The 22,300-nt window shown below is 42.5% G+C and overlaps 2 protein-coding genes across 3 annotated transcripts; one reads left to right on the top strand and one right to left on the bottom strand.

Moving 5' to 3' along the window:
* Nucleotides 1-483: 483 nt before the first annotated feature.
* Nucleotides 484-13,140, bottom strand: pidd1 (p53-induced death domain protein 1). The gene is made up of 16 exons (XM_061721717.1): nt 12,716-13,140; nt 11,468-11,920; nt 10,106-10,519; nt 9,847-9,999; nt 9,710-9,761; nt 9,409-9,610; nt 8,621-8,770; nt 8,346-8,519; nt 8,113-8,260; nt 7,899-8,034; nt 7,662-7,812; nt 7,432-7,555; nt 7,188-7,303; nt 4,441-4,548; nt 4,022-4,218; nt 484-2,431 (listed from the first exon to the last, which is right to left on the bottom strand). Exons 1-16 carry the CDS (start codon nt 12,798-12,800, stop codon nt 2,197-2,199), a joined length of 2,898 nt encoding a protein of 965 aa, XP_061577701.1. The 5' UTR covers nt 12,801-13,140; the 3' UTR covers nt 484-2,196.
* A 1,783-nt stretch (nt 13,141-14,923) lies between these two features.
* Nucleotides 14,924-21,913, top strand: pnpla2 (patatin-like phospholipase domain containing 2). 2 transcript variants are annotated; one of them, XM_061721683.1, is made up of 9 exons: nt 14,924-15,483; nt 16,078-16,310; nt 17,484-17,549; nt 18,339-18,548; nt 18,638-18,698; nt 18,981-19,181; nt 19,688-19,820; nt 20,070-20,192; nt 20,732-21,913. In XM_061721683.1, exons 1-9 carry the CDS (start codon nt 15,297-15,299, stop codon nt 21,069-21,071), a joined length of 1,554 nt encoding a protein of 517 aa, XP_061577667.1. In that variant the 5' UTR covers nt 14,924-15,296; the 3' UTR covers nt 21,072-21,913. The 2 variants fall into 2 exon arrangements, with proteins under 2 accessions (XP_061577667.1, XP_061577668.1); XM_061721684.1 differs by having other exon boundaries at nt 20,070-20,203; nt 20,732-20,853.
* Nucleotides 21,914-22,300: the final 387 nt, after the last annotated feature.

Here is a 22,300-nt window from a genome sequence, read left to right as displayed (position 1 = left end):
ACTAGCTGGAAGGATTTCATCCACCATTACTACACCCTACTAGTGTAGAGGGCTTTTTATTCCTGTTAGTGTCACTTTACTGCCCGATGATTAACTGAAACAATGTTCCTTTATACGGAGGACCAACACTGACATCATTCAAAAATAAAAGAAGAAATATATTGGTTTTTCCTTTTCCTTAAACGTGCATTCCTTGTGTTTACATTCTCTCGTCTCCTCTATTTACTTTACCGTATTCATTTATGCCTCATTATGCAAATGAGGAGGGCAGTCCTTCTTGGTCGAGCTCCTCTCCTATTGGTCAATAAACAGGAAGGAGCAGGATAATGCCAAAATTAAGACTATTGTGCAACCTAAAGACTAAAACTAATAATAATAAAGTCCAGATTTATAGTTAATATACACTAGCGGCTTTGTTTGTTTATAATTTCCTTTTGACCTGTACACCACATAACATTAATAGATCATTAAAGAAATTCACCCATTAGATAATATTCAGTCTTAAGTGATGCTGATGGTGTAAACAAAGAGGTAGTTAAAGCAGCGATATACATACACTTCAACCAATGAGAGGGTACGTATGTTTATTCCAGAAAGTCATTCTTGATTTTGGCCCGATCCTGCTCCTTCCTGTTTATTGGATGCCAGGATTTGAGCCTTAATGAGGGAAGTACAAGATGATTTTCACTCCTACCGCCCAGTGGGTGCCCTCATGTCACTTTTATGTTCCTATTTGCTTTGTATGTTGTATCGTACTGACAGGGCCTAACACAACCTCCCGGAGCTGGTGCGTCACTGCTAAGTTAGCATGGGAACCAAGAATCGGATCCTGTTCAGAACCGGTTCCCACTGTTTCAACTCCTTGGAATCGTTTGCAAATTTTGAAAACGATTCCCTTTTTGATTCCAGAGGGCGCGTAAGCCAGCAGTCAATAGTAAAAAAGACACCCATGCGATACAAACGCTCAAAGGTCTGGTTACATTTCAGTAAAAAAGATGACAACAGGGCAACTTGCAATACTTCCCAAGTGAATATTTCATCAAAGGGAGGAAATACTACCAACATGCAATAATCGATCAATGAATGTCGTGATTTCGCTCCCCTCCAGACCAACGTCAGTAATTCTCAACCCAGCAGCAGCAACGTTAGCATGGCCTTGGCTAATAATACTGCAGGTAACTACCTAACAAACACTGCCTATTGTATTAGCGCCATTTGCCTCATTGTTGTCCTCGTTTTCCAAATGAGAATCGCTAAATAACCGAATCGTTAAGCAGCATCCAAAAAGGAATTGGAATCGTAAAGATCTTAATAATTCCCATCCCTACTGCTAACCATCTCAATCTTTACAGTGAATCCCGGGTGCGACTGCTGCATCTAAAGGTTCAACCTATGGCTGCAGGGTTCCCTCATCTGAACCAGTCACCCTAACATTTCTTCAGCGATGGTTCCTAAGGCCAAGAGGACCTGGTCTGAGTTAGTGGCTTAAAAGAAAAGGAGCCATAAAGTTTCTGCAGTGCAGGAGCAAATAAGAGGAGGCATTGACTCAAACAGTGAAAAAAATCCTTAAAAAATGTCCTCCAGTGTTTTTTTTGTTGGTTTGTTGTGTGGTCACACAGGAAAAGCAGACTGTTTTGCTAAATTTAAGCGGCCACATAACTTCTGAGTCCAATCACAAAAACCCTCCCTGAGGCAAGCCGCCATGCATGTCGTCCATCTCATAATAACTATGAATTCTGGTCTTTTGATGGACATGAACGGGCCTTTACTGGAATTTACAGCAAACGTGTGGTCAGCATTTATATTTATAACCAATAATTTCTTTAAATATACATCCCAAGTAGAAAATGGTCAGTTTGAGGATTCATAAAATCACAACTTAAATGATTTGAGGTAAAAGTCTCCAGCTAAAACAAAGTGTAACGTCTACTTTTAAATCAATTTTATGGTATCGCGAGTTGATTTACTTTTCCTTGGCAGATGTGGGATTTATTAGGATTTTTTTTATACCATGAGTCTTTAAAAAGTGCTAAACGATCGAATCACAGCCCACAGGCTGTTCATCAGTCCCGTCAAGGATGCCACCACCGGGGGGCTCAAAAAGAGACTTTTGTGCACCACGACAGCTGTTTACATAGCTGGATGAGATGATGGGGGCGGATTCCTCAAGTGCAAGTCAGCCATCTGCGTTCTCATCTACTGCTGTTCTTCACCATGGGGGGAACCCTCCGCTTCAAGTCCAACTCTCCTCAGTGACTCTGAGTACTTTCTTCTTCCTATACTGACAATGTCCTCAATCTCTTCTGCCAGGTCCTTCCTGTCACTTTCTATCATGGCGTCCATGAGCCTGGACGCTGCCCCGGGTCCAGCTGTCCTCTGTGCCCGGGCCCAGTGAAACAGCATGTCCAGCACCAACGCGCTCAGGTTGTCCCTGGTGGGCAAAACAGACAAGAAATGACACATTATAGCATTTTATCTGAAAACGACGCTTCCTTTAACCTGCTCTTCCTGTGTACATCGGTGAGTACCAGCGGTATACTCATACATGTGGTGAGAAATGTGTTACATACAGATTTACACACAACTAGGCCTGTGTTGAAAAGATCGATTCTCCGATTTTAAATCGATTCTCATATTAATTCCTGAAAATTGATTCATATGTCTAAAGATCGATTTAAAAGATTTATTTTTTTTTTTTTCATCATTACATTACAACTTTTGGTACTTTTTTGTTTATGCCCAAAAAAGGAATATTTTGTTGGACATGAGAATAACTGCCATGCGTCATGTTTTTGCCTTTAAATATGTTTATTAAAGGTATGAAAACATTCAAGTTTTCAGTTATAATTGCATAAATTGTCTATATTTCTTTGCTTTATATACTGTCTTGGGGTTACATTTGCATAAAAGTTAAAAACCAAATTCTCATAAATGGGGAAAAAAATAAAAGCGATTTCTTTCGTCCTCTGTTTGCTGTCCTGGATCTGTTTGATAATTCTGACCCACACGATGTTTCTGAAAGCAGTTCTATCAGCATTCTGGGAGGTGATTGGTCCTTACAGCATCATTAGCTGCCAATACTTGCCGTTTAATCTCAATATAATACTAGTATTAATATGTTGCATAACTAGACAGTCATATAATTCATGCAACAGCTGAAAAAACAGTTTTATTAACAGTAACCCAAATCAATATCGGATCGAATTGGATCGAATCAAAGCGTGATAATCGATTCTGAATCTTAAGAATCGGAATCGAATCGATTCTTGATATTTGAATCGATCCCCAGCCCTAGACACAACATTCAATAATTACACCTGGTATTAAAACTTCCTGGCAGCTTGTAGAGCTCCTGATGTACCTCTAAATGTACCGCCACCAACACATTATACCTACAAAGACGTGATTTTTACATCATATATAACTTGGGGGGTGATGAGCAACAGCTCGTGTATAATCCCCTGCAGTGTCCCAGATGGCTCGACGGAGGCTGACGTCGCAGATTAAAACAATCAAATTCCCCCCGATTTCACTCCTTTCTCTCCCACTGCAGCTTGTGCTCCACTTACAAAGCCGCTCACTCTCTGTTCCCACGGACGCTCTCACTTCGTTTGTGGACCAATTACATAATTCAGTCGTGCACAAATTCTTAAACAGTAAATATGCAGCATGTTTAAATCAGCACTGGAACTCATTTTCACTCAAATCCAGACCAAGGACACCGGACTGCAATGATGTCACCTGACTACTTTCCGCGTCACTCTTATTTCCAATGTTAATCATGGACATCCTCAATAAGCTGCATGCATGCTTAAGTTCTGCAGAGGTTCACGTTGGAGGCACAAATAGTTCGTACAGCTGTCCAAACAACTAAACAGCTTTGAAACTCTTCTCAGAACACAATAATCAGATTCAAGACTTCAAAACGCCGGACCTTCATGCCTGCCCTCCGCTGCAAGTTACATATTCCTGCAGATAACATGCATTCCATTTGTATTGAGACACATTATTTCCTTGCTACCTGTGTTTGTACTGGATGCGCTCCAACTCCTGGTAGCTCAAACCCAGATTGATGCCGATGACGTGCCAGTCCTGTCCGATCTGAAGGGAGATGGACAGCAGGTTGGCTTCTGTCAAGTAACCGCTCTCGGGGTCCCCCAGGTTCAGAGGGGGGTGCTGCAGCTCCTCCAGGGTGAAAGTGTTGTCTGAGCTTAGTGCCTGGAAGAGAGGTACGAGGGGGTGGCGTCATTTATAGGCCGCAGCACAGCAGCTGCAAGCAGCACACAGAACTAGAAATGCTGTTGCTGCAACAAAACATCTGTTTTAGGCAAAATCATGTGTACAGAGAGAAAAATAAATAATAGCACTTGGAGAATTTATGTTATCAAAGGAAATTAAAAAAAATAAAAAATAAAAGAGAAATCTGAAACTTTAACTGACAGGAAGTTTTAGCGGTAAAGTAGCGAGCCACTGCTTGTCAGGTCCTTTCCTCCTTCTGGCCACTTCCTCCGGTATGTCGCCGGGTATCTCCCCTCTGTAGAAAGACACCTGCAACAAAGGTGCAAAGCTCTGTTTCACTGTGACGGCAGGGCTGGCGGCAGGATTCACGACACCAAACAGCAGAACTACGGAGCTGGGAAACTTTGTTCTTAAGTGTCGCAGACAGTGCTTAATTTGTCCATGAAGAGGTCCCGGAACATCGAGGGGGTACCGGGGGGGGTCCCGGGGGGACACCCCCCCGGGAAATTTTTTGAGCATAATGCATTTAAATGCATCAATCTGGTGCACTTTGGAAAGCTAGAATAACAATAATAGGGAGTCTGCTGCCTTAACTTACCTTGGAAACATATCCTCTCCGGAGCTTCTCTACCCGGCTAAACTTATTCTCCCCTCCTCTGTTTGTGTGTGAGCACAGCATGCACAGCCTCCACCGCTGATTGGCTGTTTCCCGTGCCTGTCTCTGTGTGTAACCAATCAGATGGTGCTGTGGGCGGGACATTGCTGGACACAGTGCAGTGACGGCAGGCAGAGACGCGGCTGCATCAACCCCAAAATAACGCAGTTTTAAATTGTACAAACACAATATTGGTATCGTTGGAAAGGGAGAAATGTCCTCTTAATTTTGGGGGGGCTGAGATCAAATTATGGGGGGCTTCAGGCCGTTTTTTTATTTGTAGTGAGAAAACATAATCCACAGCAACCGACACAAATCCATTCATGTGTATGTGCTCCGCGGCGCAAGGACCACATTGATTGTGCTGCAGCTGCCCTCATCGCCGCTTGTTGCTTTTCTGATTCGTTTTGAAGAATCAACTCTTCCTTCTTTTTGAAAAAAGACAGTAAATTCAACTGTCTTTTTGACATGTTTGCGTTGCTCGCTGCTGGCTCCCCAGATCCAGCAAATTTCCAAAGTTTTTTTGGTCGGGGGCGTGGTTTGCTGGCCCATCTTTTCATTGAATCAACAAATCTCCGACTCTTTCAAATGACGTTAAATCTTTATAAACAACATGAAATGCTTGGGATTTGTTCTGTAAATGAATTTATGCATATTATTATTTTTTATACATTAAAAAAAAACTTTTTTATATTATTATTGTTTTATATATATACGAGAGGTGCCGGATCTGCCCAAATAAGTCCCGGAACGCAGGGAGGCCAAAATCGAGAGGTGCCGGATCTTGTTCCGGCAGGATCCGGCACAAATTAACCCCTGGTCGCAGAGATGGATTCACACGTTGGACGTCACTGTAAACTCATAAAAGAAAAAGGTGTACAAGATATTAATGTAGTTCTATAAAAAAAAAACTAATTTCTTAGGTGCCGGTCTTTATTTTGAGACTTTCACTATGTCGTGAGGTTGGGTTTTCCTTGAGTGGTCAGATTCCACCGCAGATTAAAGGGGGTGTGTCCTTACACGAGGAAGACATCCTCCGCGTCATGATGTCACCGACCAACCAAGAATAATGGGAATACAGCTGATGTATTCACCTAAATGTGCTCTACATGGCAAATATAAATGTTTGGCTAAAAAACAGTCGATATTATAATCTGACACGTAAAACGTAACAAACCTTAAAATATTCATTTATTCACAAATATTGAAATCCATAAACAGCATTTGCAATATATGTGTAACATTTTAGTTCATATCAATATAATTTCCTATTTTGCAGCAAATGTGCCAAATATATATGATGTTGTCACTTTCAATGTTAAATCATGACATGTAGTTTGTTGCTTAGCAACAGCACTTTTGCAGGGACAGGGAGGCCGGGAGCTTAACCCGTTATGAACCGAAAGCTGGTCCAATAACTGGATATATATGGACCCCGTTTCATTCCTAACTCTAAAAGTGCACCAAGGAAGGAGGGTCAGCTGCTACTTTGAACAAACTTATTTATCTTTGATTCCAAAATATCTTGGAATAAGCGTGTATTTGGTTGCGAGGATGCTTTTGCGGCCTCCAGACAGATGAATTTGAATGTTTGTTGCCGTGGTTCCTCGCAGTTGGAGAAGTTCATACTTCAGATCTGATGGCTGGCTCTCTGGACTGAAGTCATCTCTCCACGCTTTGTTTATCCTAACTTGGGTTGGAGCTCTATTCTGTTCTTTTTACAAGAAAGTGACTCTTTTTTTTTTATCCAACACTTGTGAGGTTCGTCCTTCAAATGTGGATTTATAAACCTCCCACAGCGGAGACCCGGCCTCTGGGCTAATGAGCGATTTGCAAGTGACAGGTAATTCGATTTGATGTTATTGCTTTTCTTGTTGCTCTCAAGAAAATGAATAAAAAGAGAATTTACGTCTGTATTTTAGGGAATTTTGTAAAGCACCGAGGAGACGACATGTTGACAGAAAGAATACAATTTTTCTTGCATTTCTTCTCACCAACTGAAGGAGAATAACATTTAGTAATCATATAAATGTCGAGGGACGTCTTTGTCCCTGTTTTTCAGACAGGTAGATGTGTAAAGAGGGAAGAACTCACTTCTATCCCATGAAACTTCAAATATAAATCAGATATTTGGTGACGGATTGTGATTTTATTCAACCAACGTATGTAAATGTGTAATATGTACCATCTGTTACTTGATGTGGGGCCATGTACTGATTGTTGTACTGGTTGCACAGTTGTGGACTGTGGAAATCTTAAGTGCAGGATTTTAATTGGAAAACACATGTCTTACCTGTCCCCTCACTGGTCCCGTCTGACCCTGAACCGGGCAGATGTAAACTTCCTTCAGATTCTTCAAGCTGGAGTAAAACACAAAGCAAAGCCGCCCCCCTTTACAGTCCGGTCTGTCTGGAAGAAAAGAAAAATGACAATTTCAGCACAAGATGTTGTTTAAAGGCTCTGGGACGACCGTTCCCCAACAGCATTTAATAAAACCTTGGAGCTTTATCTAACGTAAGATAACTAAGACTTCAAACCTGCGCTGATGTCTAAGCCCCTTTCAAAGCCAGCGAAGAACTGCTCTCCCTCCAGCAGATCGCAGAGGTCTGAAGGTTGGGGTCCATCGTATTGCTCTGCCAAAGACTGCACTCTGCCCTCTACCTGTGCAGGAACCAGCGTTTACAATCAACACTCACATTTACAAGGAAAATAAATACAAGTCCACAAAGAGAGGCTTATAAAAGAGGGCTGATATGAGCATCTTCACCTTATTAGCAGGTAAACACTGCAGTAGGACTTGTGAGGGATCCGTCCTCCGCTGGAGGACGAGGAATTGGACTCTGAACTGTTTTAGCTTCTGGTAGACCTTCCTGACCACCCCACTAACGCAGCGCTGTGTGGTGTACCACAGCCAGTACCTGTTATTGGGCCAACAATGCAACGTTTGTACACCATAGCATCAAATACACGGCCTTCCTGATCTGAATATGGTCCTTGAACTCACCAGGAGAAGTGTGTAACGTAGAAAACAGCATACAAATGGGTAACGTATAGAGACACCTGTGATGTGATGTCCGTCCAGGTTTGGGCGGTGGGATCTCCGTGAAGCAGGTGCAAATGGGACATATCAGCAGTATGCCCTGCAGAGGCACAACCCACGTTAACGCCTGCTAATGCACTCTGTTACAATGCATGCATAAGAACCTGATCTACTATACCTGTTACTCCAGGGGGAAGAGGAATCTGAATTTTTACTGGCTGAAGAAAATCTAAGCTGGGAGTCTGGGACAGACAGAGGAGGGGACTGACGCTGGTCTGAGGATCAGCACACAGCACCTGCACCTCCAACTCAGACACCTGCAGCACCTGCAGAGGGAGAGACCCGCGCTGAGAGTCAGACAGACGCCTCTGCAAGCAGACTGGTGATGATACCGGCGCTAGCAGATGTTACCTGCAACGTTACAGTACGGGTCTGCACAGTGGCGTCTGGGGGGAAGTGGAGCTTGATTCCCGGGTGGGAGCTGGACACCAGCAGCGCTCCAGTGGGTGTGACCGAGCAGCTGTCCAGCACTGGTCGGGACACGGCCATAAACCAGGAGAAGTGGCTCACTGAACAGCAGGCCAGCTAGAGGAACACCTCGAGTTTTAGATTACATCTAAAACCATGCTGTTATGAAAGAAAAAAAAACGTGCGACTCATTCATTCAGTGCATCCTGACAGCTTACCCTTGCTGGGCGACCGCCGGGGTGACAGCTATTGCCCTCGCTTCCTCTCCTTAGATCGGTGGGCAGGGTGCTCCACGACTGTCCATCAAACCTCCGCACCACCACCTGCCCTCTTTTGGTCCGATGGTACGGCACGCACACTTCCACAGGCTACACGTTGATGAGACGAAAGCAGAACCGTGAATTAGAAGTTCATTTCCTTTTATGAACCACTTCTGTGAAGCCACTCCGTGCAAGGGACGCAAAACTGAATCCATAGGTACAATTATCAGAAAATTAGAAGAAGCCCAGTTAATAAGTGCATAGGTGTGCTTTGAGAAAAAAAAATCAGTATGTAAAACTAACTTAACATGACTCCAAACACTCCTCCAGAAGATCATCAAGGAGTTCAAGGAAATCATTTCTCAAAATAAATATGAAAAAAGGGCGTGAAGGTCTCAGGCTGTAAACCGGTGATGGACGCACACGACCCGTGCAGATTCTGACATCATCACAACGGCTGCATGGACAGAGCACCAGCGATTAACTGGGCAGCCTGTAATCCAGCCCAGTCTCCTTTTGTGGACGTTGTCATGACAACCCGTGATAACAGGCTGTCCAAGCAGCTGAATTCTTGTACTCATCAGAATACACAAAGATTTAAACTGATTTAAACAACTGCAGCAATAATAATAATAATAATTTTTCTTCTGAGTGTGTTTTTTCAGTCAGTAAAGACAAAATTAATCAACTTGATTGGGTTATTAGGTCATTTACATCCAATAAACCATTCATAACTTCTTTTTTACCTTTAGAAATTTAACTCCGTGAGGTAGAAGCTCCAGAGGTCGACTCAGGAGGACGTCGTGTTCCTCCAGCCACACCCACTTCCTGTGTGGCCTTCGTTCGGCCCACCGCAGTCTGGCGATGGACGCCACGCACCTCGGGGGGAACAGCAGCTCAGCCCCCCCTGGGAGAAACACATGACACCCAGCAGACGAGACACTGAAGCTAAAGAGCAAAAGAAGCACCTTAGCCAAGCCAGCAACGTTTCATCCAGTAATGTTCTTTAAACTAAAAAAAACAAGACAGATTACCGTGATGCTGTACCTGTGCTGGTTAACTCCAAGGTGCAACTCTGGGACTTTCATCTCTGTCTGATCTGGTGAAAAAACAAAACAAATACACGATTATTTAAGTACTGTTAAAGTAACGTAAGCACTAATCGCTCCTCCCTCCTTGCTCACCAGGTGTAGGAGGAAGAGGAGGTGGCGTTGGAGGTTTTCCCAAAGGATTGTCACGGGCGTCTATTTTGAGGAGAGGCAGTTTATTCAGACAACTTGGGATCAGGCGGAAGTCGTTGCTGTGGATAAAAAGTTCCCTGAGAGAAACGAGAGAGCCTGTGCAGCAAAGAAGACGAAGGTCACGTGGGTTTATCCATTTCAGTCAACACTTCAGCTCAGATATCATCAATTCTCCCCCTTTTCTTCCCCCTTGAAGTCTTACCCATGCTCTCGGGTAGGTGCTTCAACTTGTTGTTGGACAAGTCCAGCTTCACAAGCCCCCCAAGAGACCCCATTTCATCAGGTAGCTCTTGCAGGAGGTTATGCGACACGTCGAACCTCTGCAGCGCTTTCAGCTGAGCCAGACTCGGGGGAAGAGACACCAGCTGGTTCCCCAGGAGGGACAGGTAGGTCAGGGAGGACAGCCGGCCCACGTCGGGAGGCAACGCTGATATGTGGTTGTGGCACAGAAGCAATGAAGACAGCAGCTGCAGGCTGAGTAGGCACGGCGGCAGACAGGAGAGCTGGTTGAAGGAGAGATCCACGTGCACCAGGTGAGAGAGAGAGGACACGGAGGCGGGCAGCGTGGTGAGGAGACCAGGCAGGGGCTCACACGCAGAGTCATAAAGACAGTGTCCTATAATTAAAAAGAAATGTGTAATTAGAGTTCGTGGAACAAGCAGTGTGACACCTTAATTACAATTTATCAAGATAGTTTCTACTTAATTTCTTTATGCAATTCAAAGTAGGGCTGTTCGATTAATCGATTTTAAATCGTAATCGCGATTATGTAATTAGAACGATGTTAAAACGTGAAACTCGTAAAATTGATTTTTCACTTTTTTTTCTTATTTTTACCTTGTCTGCACACATATTAATGATTGATACCATATTAATGATTGATGGAAATACCTCTCAATACCTGCGACAAGTGCCCCATGGGAGAGGCTCTTTAGTGTAGGAGGGGGCGTTGTAACCATGGTGATATACTAACATGCCACCGGGCATCCCTCAAGCCAGATGCGGTAGACCGGCTCGTGTTCCTTGCAAAAAACTTGCAAATGTGAATAGCAAATGTAATGACTGACATTACACACCTCTACCTCCTTCATGGGTTGCATTATTATTTAGCATGCAAAGACCCAGTTTAGTTTAATTAGAAAATGTCTTGTTTTATTTAATTGGAAATATAACTTACTGTATGTTTGCAAGGGTTGATTTGCTGATTTTTTTTTCAGAGATAAAACTTTATATTTTATTATATTTTTTTAAACTTTTTTTAAACTTATTTTACAGAGTTTTGCACTTTATTCATTCATTTTTGGTTTAATAAGAGCAAAGTTTGCACTTAAAGCCCAATGGGGCAAATTTTCAATAAAAAAACAGCATATTTGAAATCATTTCTTTGCCTTTTGTCAATTCACAAAATAATCGTAATCGTAATCGAAAATCGGATTTTGAGAGAAAAAAATCGAGATTTTATTTTTGGGCAAAATCGAACAGCCCTAATTCAAAGTAACTGATAACAGGCCATTTGAACAATACTTGGTAAAAAAAATGACATGAAAACAAATAGGAAAAGTACCCCGAACGGTCAGTGAGCGCAGCTCTGTCAGATGGGGGAGGACGTCCAGTGCAGCATCCAGGCCGGGTTTGTCCTCAGAGCCCAGTCTCAGGTACTGGACGCCCCTGAGCTGCCCAGGAACGCATCCCCATAGCAACGGCAACGCAGCCGCTCCCCTCTGGTAGACATCCAGGGTCAGCCTGGTGTCAGTCAACACAGCTGAGAGCTCCACCGTGGGGGGCAAGGGTGGAGACAGAGACACGGCGGAGGACCAGGAGGACGAGGACGATGAGGGGAAATGTGCATGCTGAAGGGTGGAGGAGAAAGAGGGCGAGGAGGGGCTTGATATGGAGGGATCTCGGCTGTCCATGTGGCTGCAGGGCTCTGCAGCTCCTGCCAGCCCTTCGCCCATCCAGTCCTGTGATATTCCCTGGGCAGTGTCTTTGGGAACGTCTGCAGCTTCAGGTGCTGACCCTGATGGGCAGAGGTGGGTAGTAACGAGTTACATTTACTCCGTTACATTTACTTGAGTAAGTTTTGGGAAATGTTGTACTTTTAGGAGTAGTTTTGAATCACTATACTTTTTACTTTTACTTGAGTAGATTTGTGAAGAAGAAACTGTTACTCTTACTCCGCTACATTAGGCTACGTTGAGCTGTTACTTTTCTTTTATCCCTTTTATCCGCGTACGCGTCAATCTCATGACATCACTGAGTGATTCTTTGAGAAAAAATGTTTGTTTTTGCATATTTTGTCACATATACACAGACTCAAACACTATGAGTTCATGGGCTTGTTCTAGTTCTGCCTGGTTAAAAAAGAAATGTACAAAGGCTTGAAATTTTGTGCTACTTGTGCTTAATTTATTTTTTTATTCTGTTATTATTTTATTTATTGTATTATCTATTAAAGTACTTCAATTTCCTATAAGATTATTTTAATTTAAGGTTTTTTTTAAATGTTTTATTAATTTTAATTTATTTTATTGATTTAATTTGCCTGAAGATGATTATATTGTACTTTTGTCTGTTTGAATGGTTGTGATAAAAAAAAATTAATCAGACGTTACTCAACAGTTACTCAGTACTTGAGTAGTTTTTTCACCAAGTACTTTTTTACTTTTACTCAAGTAATTATTTGGATGACTACTTTTTACTTCTACTTGAGTCATATTATTCTGAAGTAACAGTACTTTTACTTGAGTACAATTTTTGGCTACTCTACCCAGCTCTACTGATGGGCCATGCACAGGTGTAATGACCACCTCACCTGCCTGCAGCCTGCTTGCCTTCACCTCCCAGCCGGCTGCATGCTCTCCATCCCCCTCTTCATCCGGAGCTGCTTTGTCCCCCATTGAAGACACTTTCCCCCCAAATAGACTGCTAAATAGTTCCAGATGATTGACAAGCCCAGTTTGGATGAACTGAATGACAGTCCACGCCTGTCACTCGTGCCATGACTACTATATTCATCCCTGACAGACAGAGTCGGATAGCTGCATGGAAATGCAGGGAGAAGTATTCAACAGGAAGTTTAACCATTACAGCATGCAGGCAGCATGTGCTTAAAAAAAAGGTTTTCTAAAATATTCTCTTATCAATCGTTGATTTGCGTTTGTTGCTTACGGTCTATTGCAGTGTTGCATAATAAATACTCAGAAGCGTGGCTGGATTACTTGTGCACTCTGTGACACTATTTCCTGGTATCCAAGTGTTTTTAAAACGAATGCTTTGCGTCACAGATAATATTTGTTTGTTTGTGTTTACGGCGTCTGCCGGCATGACACGGGCGGACTCTGGGCAACTATTACGCTACGTCCCCGCCTCTCCGGTGCATCTTGTGTGTAAAAGCGAGCGTCTTCATCGTGGCACCGCCAAAATTTCAACTAAGGGCGGGACAGTTGTGCAGCAACGTTGTTCCACACGTGACCACTACATGGCGCTGTTGAGGCTTGTTTTAAATGACCATTTAATGTAAATGTGTGTTTAATCTAATGAATATGTATTTTACGATTTGTTCTATGTTTAATTGTGAGGCACTTTGTGATTTTTATCTAGGAATGTGATAAATAACATTTTACTTACTTAAATAATCAGAATCAGAAATCAGAAATCGCTTTATTTCGCCAAATGTACAATGTACATAGGATTTTAACCTGGTAAAACAGCACCATTTAGCAATAAAAAATATAGTAAGTAATTGAAAAATGTATAACATGCATGTAAGTATGTAATATGTGACCAGAAGTATTTAGTGAAGGGCTCAACACAAACAATCCTCAAGCAGATTATGCAGATTAATTCAAATTACTTTGTCAGACTCCAGAAACAAACATAAAAAGAAATATGAAAAGTATATGCCATCTTTATGAATTTTGTATATGTTTTATAAACTTATTTATTATGTTTATATTGCCATCACAGTTGTTTTTATGTCAGAACTGTATAACACAGTTGCTGATCCTTTTGCAAAACTGCTCTGTATTTTGATCAGAAACAGAACATTCATATCTGTTGGGAAGACCATTTATAAGGAAAAAATTAGTAATAGTGTCAAATGCCACACTGGTACAGTCAGCAAGTAACGTACCAAAACAACACTGTTTATAGAAACATTGTGAGTGTAGAAGTCATGTCCTGGTACAATGCAACATGACTTTGTAAGGTCAGCTCATATCTTTGCAACTTTTTTTGTTTTGTTTTTTTTGGCAGTAGTTAACTCATTTTTTATGAAACATTGAGTATAACACATTTTTAGTATCATGAACTCTGCTTGCAGTTTCACAATAAGATATGTAAGGAAGACAAGATGTCCTAATCTGAACATCTGACAGTTTTAGTCAGTTTCACAGTGCTGCCTGTTTGCAGCATAGTTCTGCGAACAGTTTATTCAAGGAAATTACATAAGAAGTGATGTTGAGTGTGATTTCCTTTCCATTCCAAAGCTATATTTATTTTACTGTATCTTTATTACTAGGATGGATATTTTGCATTCTCTGAAATTATTTCAGTGTTTGGGGCCTTTTTAATAATTGAATTGAATTAAAAGTACCGTTGATTAAAACAAAATGTTCAGGTTTGCTGTTCTCAATCTGCAAACAGTAGGCAAATCCTGTCAATGGACTGCAAAAAAGGTCAATACAAATTCTTCCAAATAAAATCTATTATTAAAAACACCTGACAAGTCTGTTATGGTCTCTTGATACATTTTTTTCCTGACAAAATTATTTTAACATAAGATAAATTTAGCGGGAACAAAACAATCCGAGGAAGTCCGTCTAGGGAGGAACATTTGACAGCTGTGACCGCACACTGACTTCCCCGGTGTTTCAACCATCTGGACTGTGATTGGTCAGCGCCTCACGTATCTCGATTGTGATTGGTCAGTTCTTCTTACGACATCGATCCTGATTGGAGGAGGGATCCACCGCTCTATCCCCCTAAATATACGCCAGCAAAATAACAACAAGTATCCATAGTTTACTACGCCGGTACAAACTTGTTCAGGGGCTCTTACAAAAAGCTTCATTTACGGGCGTGGGTTACTTTAAAACAGTAAAGAATTGTTTTACTTTTTTTAAACAACCGACCTTTCCGCCACTGAAAAGAAAAAAAACTTTTGTTCTGTTGTCAAATTAAGAGGCAAAGTCCACTATTTAAGAGACAACGCACCTGGAGGAGCCGCACGCAAATGGACGCGCCTGGGCTGTAAAGGCCACTTTTATAGTATCTTTTATTTTAATTTTCCTTGTTCTTCCGCTTTTTTGAGAAAAAAAAACCTAACTTCGGTTAAAACCAGGGCTTATCGTGTTTTTTGTCAGTGAGTCAGTGAACCTAACCTAACGGACAGCATGTTTCCCTTGGACTCTCCGTGGAACATCTCGTTCGCCGGCTGCGGCTTCCTCGGCATCTACCACGTCGGGGTGGCCAGCTGTCTGGTGGAGAGAGCCCCGTTCCTGGTGCACAACGCCCGGCACGTGTACGGGGCGTCCGCCGGAGCGCTCACCGCCACCGCCCTGGTGACGGGAGTCTGTCTCGGTAAGGCTGCACGCAATCACTGCACTTTACTGCTCTGAAACAGTCAACCTAAGGGTAGAATAAACTTTAATGTGGCTGAAACATCATGATCTACAAATCTGTAAACGTTTGAAATGTTTTGATTTTATTATGGCTCTTATAAATAACAGCTAAGCACTTTTTGACTTGTTCTTCAATCTAACAGCTAAGCACTTTTTGACTTGTTCCTCAATTTTATAACTTTCTTCATCTTAATGGAAAACTCCTAAAACTCAATTTTTAGCAGTAAAGCCTAAATAGAACTTAAAAAACAGAATAACAGGAGCGCTGCTGGTGTCCCCACAACCACCGGTGCTCTTGCAATGGGTGCAACAGTGAACTCAAAAGAAAAAATGCAGGCACTCTGGTGGTTTGAAAAAAGTAAAAAAAAAACCTTTATTTAAATATAACTTCTTGATTTGCTAATAAAGTTGTTTATAACATCTAGTCAAAAAGTCTGATAGGATGCTATAGGCCTAAAGGTCGTTATTGTGACCCAGAGTCCTTGATCTTGGGTTTCATTTTGATCTGCCGGTAATCATATACTGTAAACTAACTGTGTTAACTTGTCCACAGGAGATGCCGGTGCAAGCATCATCGAGGTTGCCAAAGAGGCCAGGAAGCGATACCTCGGACCCATGCATCCTTCCTTTAACCTGATGAAGATCGTGCGCCACATGCTGCAGCGCACCCTGCCAGATGACTGCCAGGACAAGGCCAACGGGAGGCTGGGGATCTCGCTCACCAAGGTCACAGATGGAGAAAACGTCCTGGTGTCTCACTACGCCAATAAAGAGGAGCTGATCCAGGTACGTGCAGGATGGTAGCACCAATATTCTGACCAACACTGAGGTCAAGGTTACCCCGGGACTTTAGAGGCATGTCACCGCTGTTGAACTTACTCACTTATAGCAGTGACATTGACATTTCTCCGGGAACTTAAATTTAGGACTAAATAAAAGGTCTGACTCAATGAAAAAGGACTCAAGCCAACATAGCACATGCAAGTGGAGACCAGAAGTACCAGCGTGACCACAATATTACTGAAATAAATACCTTAATGTTAAACACAATAAAGAATACATGTCATTCAGAACACAGGACAGATTACGTGGCACATTAAGTGTTCTTGTTTCTTCTTGATTACATTGCTTTTTTTATTTATTTATTTTATTTAGCCTTTATTTATCCAGGAAATGTCCCATTGAGATACAAGATCTCTTCTTCCAGGGAGTCCTGGTCAAGACAACACATCTACATTTCAGATATAAGACAATAAAAGATACATATACGATGAAGACTTTTTTTTAATGAAAATTGATTTAAAAACAGCTACATGTTTCCCGAAGGGCTGATTTTGAAATACCTTTAAACGTATTTACAGTAGGGAGGGCCTGTAAGTTAATTTTATCTTGTTTTGTGATTGATGGGAGCAAAAATTGAAAGATCTGATGAATTTCGCAGGCGTTTACATTTCAACTTAACCCTTTTGTTTTCCTCTTAATACTTTGTTAGTTGGGGATGGAAATACAACTCAGGATAACTCTGAGACTGTGACAGTATCTTCAAGGTGCCTTTTAGTTTTATTTAAACCATTTCAAATTGGTACTGCTGCAAATTGTAAACCTCAATAAGTCAGTCAGTTAAACAAAAAGTTAAACTGCTCATTTTCCGGTTTCCAAAATGTTCTATTTTCTCATTAATTGTTTTCTTGGCTGAAGATGTCACCTCGTCAGACTGATCTTCTGTTCCCATTTTTTTGACTACGTTATAAAGTATGCCACGATTAGAATACTAAATCTTTTAAATTTCTAATAAAAACATTCAGATGAGATCATTTTACTTGAATAAAAAAAGAAACAGTCGTTCAAATCGTTCAAATCGTTCAAACAGCAGTCTTTTTTTATGTGAATAATCATTGTTTTCCAGTTTTTATTTTGCACGTTTGTCTGATCTGTGATATTGTTTTTTGTTTGGGTCAGGCGTGTGTCTGCAGCGCCTTCATCCCCGTCTACTGTGGCCTCATTCCTCCAACATTTCAAGGGGTGGTGAGTAAAATCCCTTTCACTCATCACGTCGTTGCTTTTCTGTCTCTGCTGTTGCTGTCGTCAGAAACCTTTAAGAATTGAACTTGTACTAATGTTAAATGACTCATGGCACATAGGCGGGAGGCTTGGGGGCGGAGCGCCTTCATGTTTCCTCCCTATTGGGCCTCGTTGTTGTGACTTGGCACCTTATGTAGCTGTGCCGGTCAGCCCCCCCTCCTCAAGAATGTGTTTGTCCTGAGTGACACGTGTGTGCAGACGATGATTATAACATTCCAGTGGACTTAGTGTTCGTCAGAGACCTCACGCTGAGGGGCGTGGAGTGTGTGGGGTTGTCGGGTTGATGGGGGCGGGGGGCAGAGCTGGTACTTTCTTTTTTTATTCTGGACATGTTTCTAGAGCAAAGTTGTTCCTGGAAATGTTATTGAGCAGTACCAGGGACCCCCACCCCCCCCTTTGCGAGTAACCTTTGTGATGGGTTTCGAGTGCACGTGTTTGCTTCTGCGTGTGCAGCGAGCCAAGCGAGATCATGCTGGCACTTCAGATATGTCATCCAATGAGGGTCACTCAGATTTTAGAGAGCTCATGTCATTCAGTGTCAGCCCGCGTTGCATTTCCCTCCAAATTTGACGTTTTATATCATTCCGTAAACAAACACGTCATCGGGTCTTGTTTATTCGCCGCCCTGTGGATAAACGTCCCTCCCTTTCAATAATCCTGTCAATATTGTGCAATTGCTTGTCGGAGTCCGTTAGCGCTACTGCCAGTATTTATCTATTTTTTCCTCCTCAGCGCTACGTGGACGGAGGAATCTCAGACAACCTGCCGCAGTATGAGCTGAAAAACACCATCACCGTGTCGCCCTTCTCTGGCGAGAGCGACATCTGCCCCAGAGACTCCTCCACCAACATCCACGAGCTGCGCTTCACCAACACCAGCATCCAGTTCACCCTCCCCAACCTCTACAGAGTGTCCAGAGCTCTCTTCCCTCCCGACCCCATGGTAAAGCCTTACACACGTGTGTGACAGTGAAAATGTTCCTGGCTTCCTCGAATGAACAGAACTCATTGACCTTCTCTTGACTCATGCAGGTGATGAAGGCGATGTGTAAACAGGGATATAAAGATGCTCTTCACTTTCTGGAGAGAAACAGTAAGTTTCAGACGTTCTTCTCTCTCATCAAACCCACTCGGTACCAATCAGCCCGATTGATCTTTTGTCCCATGACCAGAAAGTATTTGTACCCACACGTTATCGTCCTGATACGTTATCAGCATGTGAGCCTCCTATGACCTTGTCGCCAAGTCAGTTGGCAGCTTCTGCTGGTTACATAACAATTTATTAGCATTAGCTTGATGAATAGTTTATTTAAATAAAGCTTGTTGTTAGATGAACTAACAAAGCATGTGTCGTTTCCCGCTGTTTGACCTTCAGGATTGCTTGATTTGAATGGACCTCTGCGAGACCGACCCCTTCTCGCCATGGGAGAGGAAGAGGAGGATTGTGAGGAAGATGAGGGGGAAAACAAAACTGAGACAGAAGACGAGTCACATGCTGAAGAGAACTCATCGAGCGTTTACGACAGCTCAATAGACAAGCATATCATCGAATGCCTTCCACCAATCCTGCACAAAGGTAACATGACATCATTTATACGACAGGCGTGGCCTCGTGTAGCCTGTAATTCCCCCTCCAGCGTTTAGACTTTCGATATGAACAGGTTACAATAACATTCAAACCTTAAAGAAAGCAGGTAACTTATAGTGAACACCACGTCATGTTGTTTTAGTGCTCAGATGACCTTGCAGGTGCTCCCTGGGGGTTCACGGGTCGTATCTCAACCAGCTGAATTTAATTGTTATTCAAACTTCAGCACTCTCAACACGAACCTCTGGAGTCTCGTCAGCTCTGAGGATTAGTATGAGTCCTATTAATGGCACTTTCAAGACAACAAGTGGTGTAGAATCAGAGTAACAGCACTGGAGGTGTACACGTTCTCCTGCGGCAGCGTTAGATTATATTTGAATTTACAAATCACGTTTATTTACTAATATAATCAATCAAGCCACTGCTGAGATTATGAAGAATGTTGGAAATTAAGATGATGTGGTTTAATGAAGTATCTGTGCCTCCCTCTGCAGCTTTAGTGGAGGCTTGCATGGAGAGGCGGAGCCTGGTGCAGTCGCTAAGCAACCTGCTTCCCGTCAGGATGGCGTCAGCCATGATGCTGCCCTACACTCTCCCGCTGGAGTCTGCCATGTCCTTGATTGTCAGGTACCATGTGACTTTATTATGTCTTCCTCTTCCGCTGGTGTTTGATCATTCTGTGCGCGCCTGTTTAATCATTTTATCTTTAGTAAGGAACGTTGATTTCACATTCGCTTTTATCGACTGTTGCAAGTAAATACCTTCAGACTGCTTTGTCTGTGTTGAGTACTTTGGTGCCAGAAATGGTAGCGCCACACAAGCGGTAGTATGCGCACCACGTTGCTGTTGACTGACTCCGGTGTCCCTCATGTGCAGACTTCTGGAGTGGCTGCCAGATGTGCAGGAAGATGTGGGCTGGATCCGGGAGCAGATTTTTAAAATCTTACAGCACGTTCTTGGCCAGGCCTCCAAGAGTTTTTCTCAACGTGTATCTGCCAGGTAATATTGCAGTTAAGTACGCACTCAAATTGCATTTCCAGTAAGCAATTAAACCATGTAGTTAGGAGGACACACATGAACACCCACTGCTCCTGCTAATAGCATGTAGACTTGACTGGATTTCAACGTGCTTAGTCCCCCAACAACTCATAGAAACACATACTGACTTTTTTAAAGTTGTTGGAAAGATGTCAGTTATCTGCACTTTCAGGTAGTCAATATTATCATTCTTCTAAAGTTAACAAAATCTCGGTGGGAATATCTTGTTCCACTTTGATTACAAGCCGGTGACAGCTGATGCTGTCTGAGGTTTAGCAGGGAACAAGGTTCAAATGTTTGGAAGTGTTGTCCTTCAGAAAATGTAAATTGACACTTGGGGAGTAAAGTTGCATCCACTCAAGGATAAACAATGACCTTGAAATGACCTTAAAGATCATCAAATATAAGGGACATGCAGATTCAGAGTTAAACGTGTTTAAAATCAACAATGAAAGTCTGTTAAACCCTTTAATAACCATAAATGCCTCTGATCCCTATAGGTTGTTCTGCCAGCTGGAGCTGCACCACTACCGATCCCTTCCATCCAGGTCCTGCTCAGCCGGGTTGTTCCCCGCCTGGGTGAGCGGGAGCAGCTCCTCACTGCAGGATGTCTTCGTGCGTCTTGATCAGTACAAGAAGCAGCTGTTGTCTGGAGTTTTTTGTATCAACATGGACCTTCAAGGCTCCTTTAAAACTGGAATCCCGTCACCAAAGAGCAGCCATCCGCCTGCTGTCTCCCAGAAAGACTTGACCATCAGCAGAGATCCTCTTGACACCCCGCAATGTGGCAACTCTGGTAAAACACAGACGACATCCAAGACCTTGGTAGCGGGGTGCTGAACTATTTGAACACATTTCAACCAGATTTTTTGTTTGTTTCTGATCATCCCCTTTTGTAAAGTGTCTGGAAAAGTGTTGATTCACTTTACTCACGATGGGGGGGGGGGGTGTTATTTTTGGACCAATGCTCGGCTCCAAACTTAGTCTCTAGCGTCAGCACAGTCAGGCGGTCTGTCGTTAGTCCACGATGTGCATCCAAGCTTCGAATGTGTGCGCTGTCATGCACTAACCCGGGTGACAGGAAGTCTGAAATAGAAATGCAGATTTAAAGTAGCACGGTAAGAAGAGAACATGTTTACGTCAGGCTGGGGGTGGAGCAGTTTTCCTGCTTTCAGTTATATCTGGTACGTGAGAAACGCAGGATGAGATGGAAGACAGTGGAGGTGGTTTGTTACAAGAAGTTACTCCATTTAGGTAACGCAAAAGTCAGTGCAGTATTATGGGAAGAAAGGATTGTTTAGGCCGATGTATTTAATGTAGCATCAATTATTTAAGTGTTAATGCAAAGTAATGTTGCACAAAATATGGTTATAGCGTGATTTACAAAATACTTTCAACTTAAGAATGCATTTTAAATGTGTTGTTTTGAATTGCTGAAGAGATCTTTAAAAGAAATTTCAGTTTAATACTTGTGATTTTATAATGAATCATAAAACAGGTTTGATTATACAATGACCAAGCTGTTCAGATGCCTCTCTTGTACTGTGTCCTATGTTTCAGTTGTGTGATCAACTCTTTCGTTGCGCCTCGAACGTCAACGCTATGATTGCCAAGTAAATGTAAAGTGTTGAAAATGTCGTATTTATATGATCTTGACATAAAATAAAGTGGTACTGATCTAATTTAAGTACAGCTCATGACTGTTTTTACTGACTACTCAGCTGAGCTGAGCACTTACTGCCACATACAGGGGGTGTTGAAAAGTGCATGTGGATAAAGGAGAGCAGTGAAATCCTCCTTCACCGGTCTTGGTGAGACGGAGGTTTTGTTGCCGTTTTACTCTGATTGCAATTAAACATCCACTATTAATCCAGGTGCCATAAAGTAAAAACCCTGCCATGTTTCTAGATCAGCCTGTACATTTAGAACAGGGGTTTTCACTAATGACCTACCATCTACCTGCAGAGGAGCTGGTTTAGTGATTGGTTGGAACAACTGCTGGACTGGATTCTTACTTTATGGCACCTGGATTATTCACCTAATAGTGTGAAATATGAAAGTTGCTTGTC

The sequence above is a fragment of the Cololabis saira genome, chromosome 5 (genome assembly GCF_033807715.1).
Source record: "Cololabis saira isolate AMF1-May2022 chromosome 5, fColSai1.1, whole genome shotgun sequence".
NCBI classification, from domain to species: Eukaryota; Metazoa; Chordata; class Actinopteri; order Beloniformes; family Belonidae; genus Cololabis; species Cololabis saira.
Note: the sequence above shows the minus strand (reverse complement) of the source record. Positions and strands in the feature narration are given on the sequence as shown.

What these genes read in the sequence shown, in the direction of transcription:
- pidd1 (XM_061721717.1), bottom strand. Translation starts at nt 12,800, where the DNA reads ATGGGGGACAAAGCAGCTCCGGATGAAGAGGGGGATGGAGAGCATGCA. An exon ending in GCACCTACCCGAGAGCATGG is followed by an intron (nt 10,000 to 10,105) that starts GTAAGACTTCAA and finishes TTTGCTGCACAG; the next exon opens with GCTCTCTCGTTTCTCTCAGG. An exon ending in TCCTCTTCCTCCTACACCTG is followed by an intron (nt 9,762 to 9,846) that starts GTGAGCAAGGAG and finishes TTTTTTCACCAG; the next exon opens with ATCAGACAGAGATGAAAGTC.
- pnpla2 (XM_061721683.1), top strand. Translation starts at nt 15,297, where the DNA reads ATGTTTCCCTTGGACTCTCCGTGGAACATCTCGTTCGCCGGCTGCGGC. An exon ending in ATAAAGAGGAGCTGATCCAG is followed by an intron (nt 16,311 to 17,483) that starts GTACGTGCAGGA and finishes TGTTTGGGTCAG; the next exon opens with GCGTGTGTCTGCAGCGCCTT. An exon ending in TCACTTTCTGGAGAGAAACA is followed by an intron (nt 18,699 to 18,980) that starts GTAAGTTTCAGA and finishes TTTGACCTTCAG; the next exon opens with GATTGCTTGATTTGAATGGA.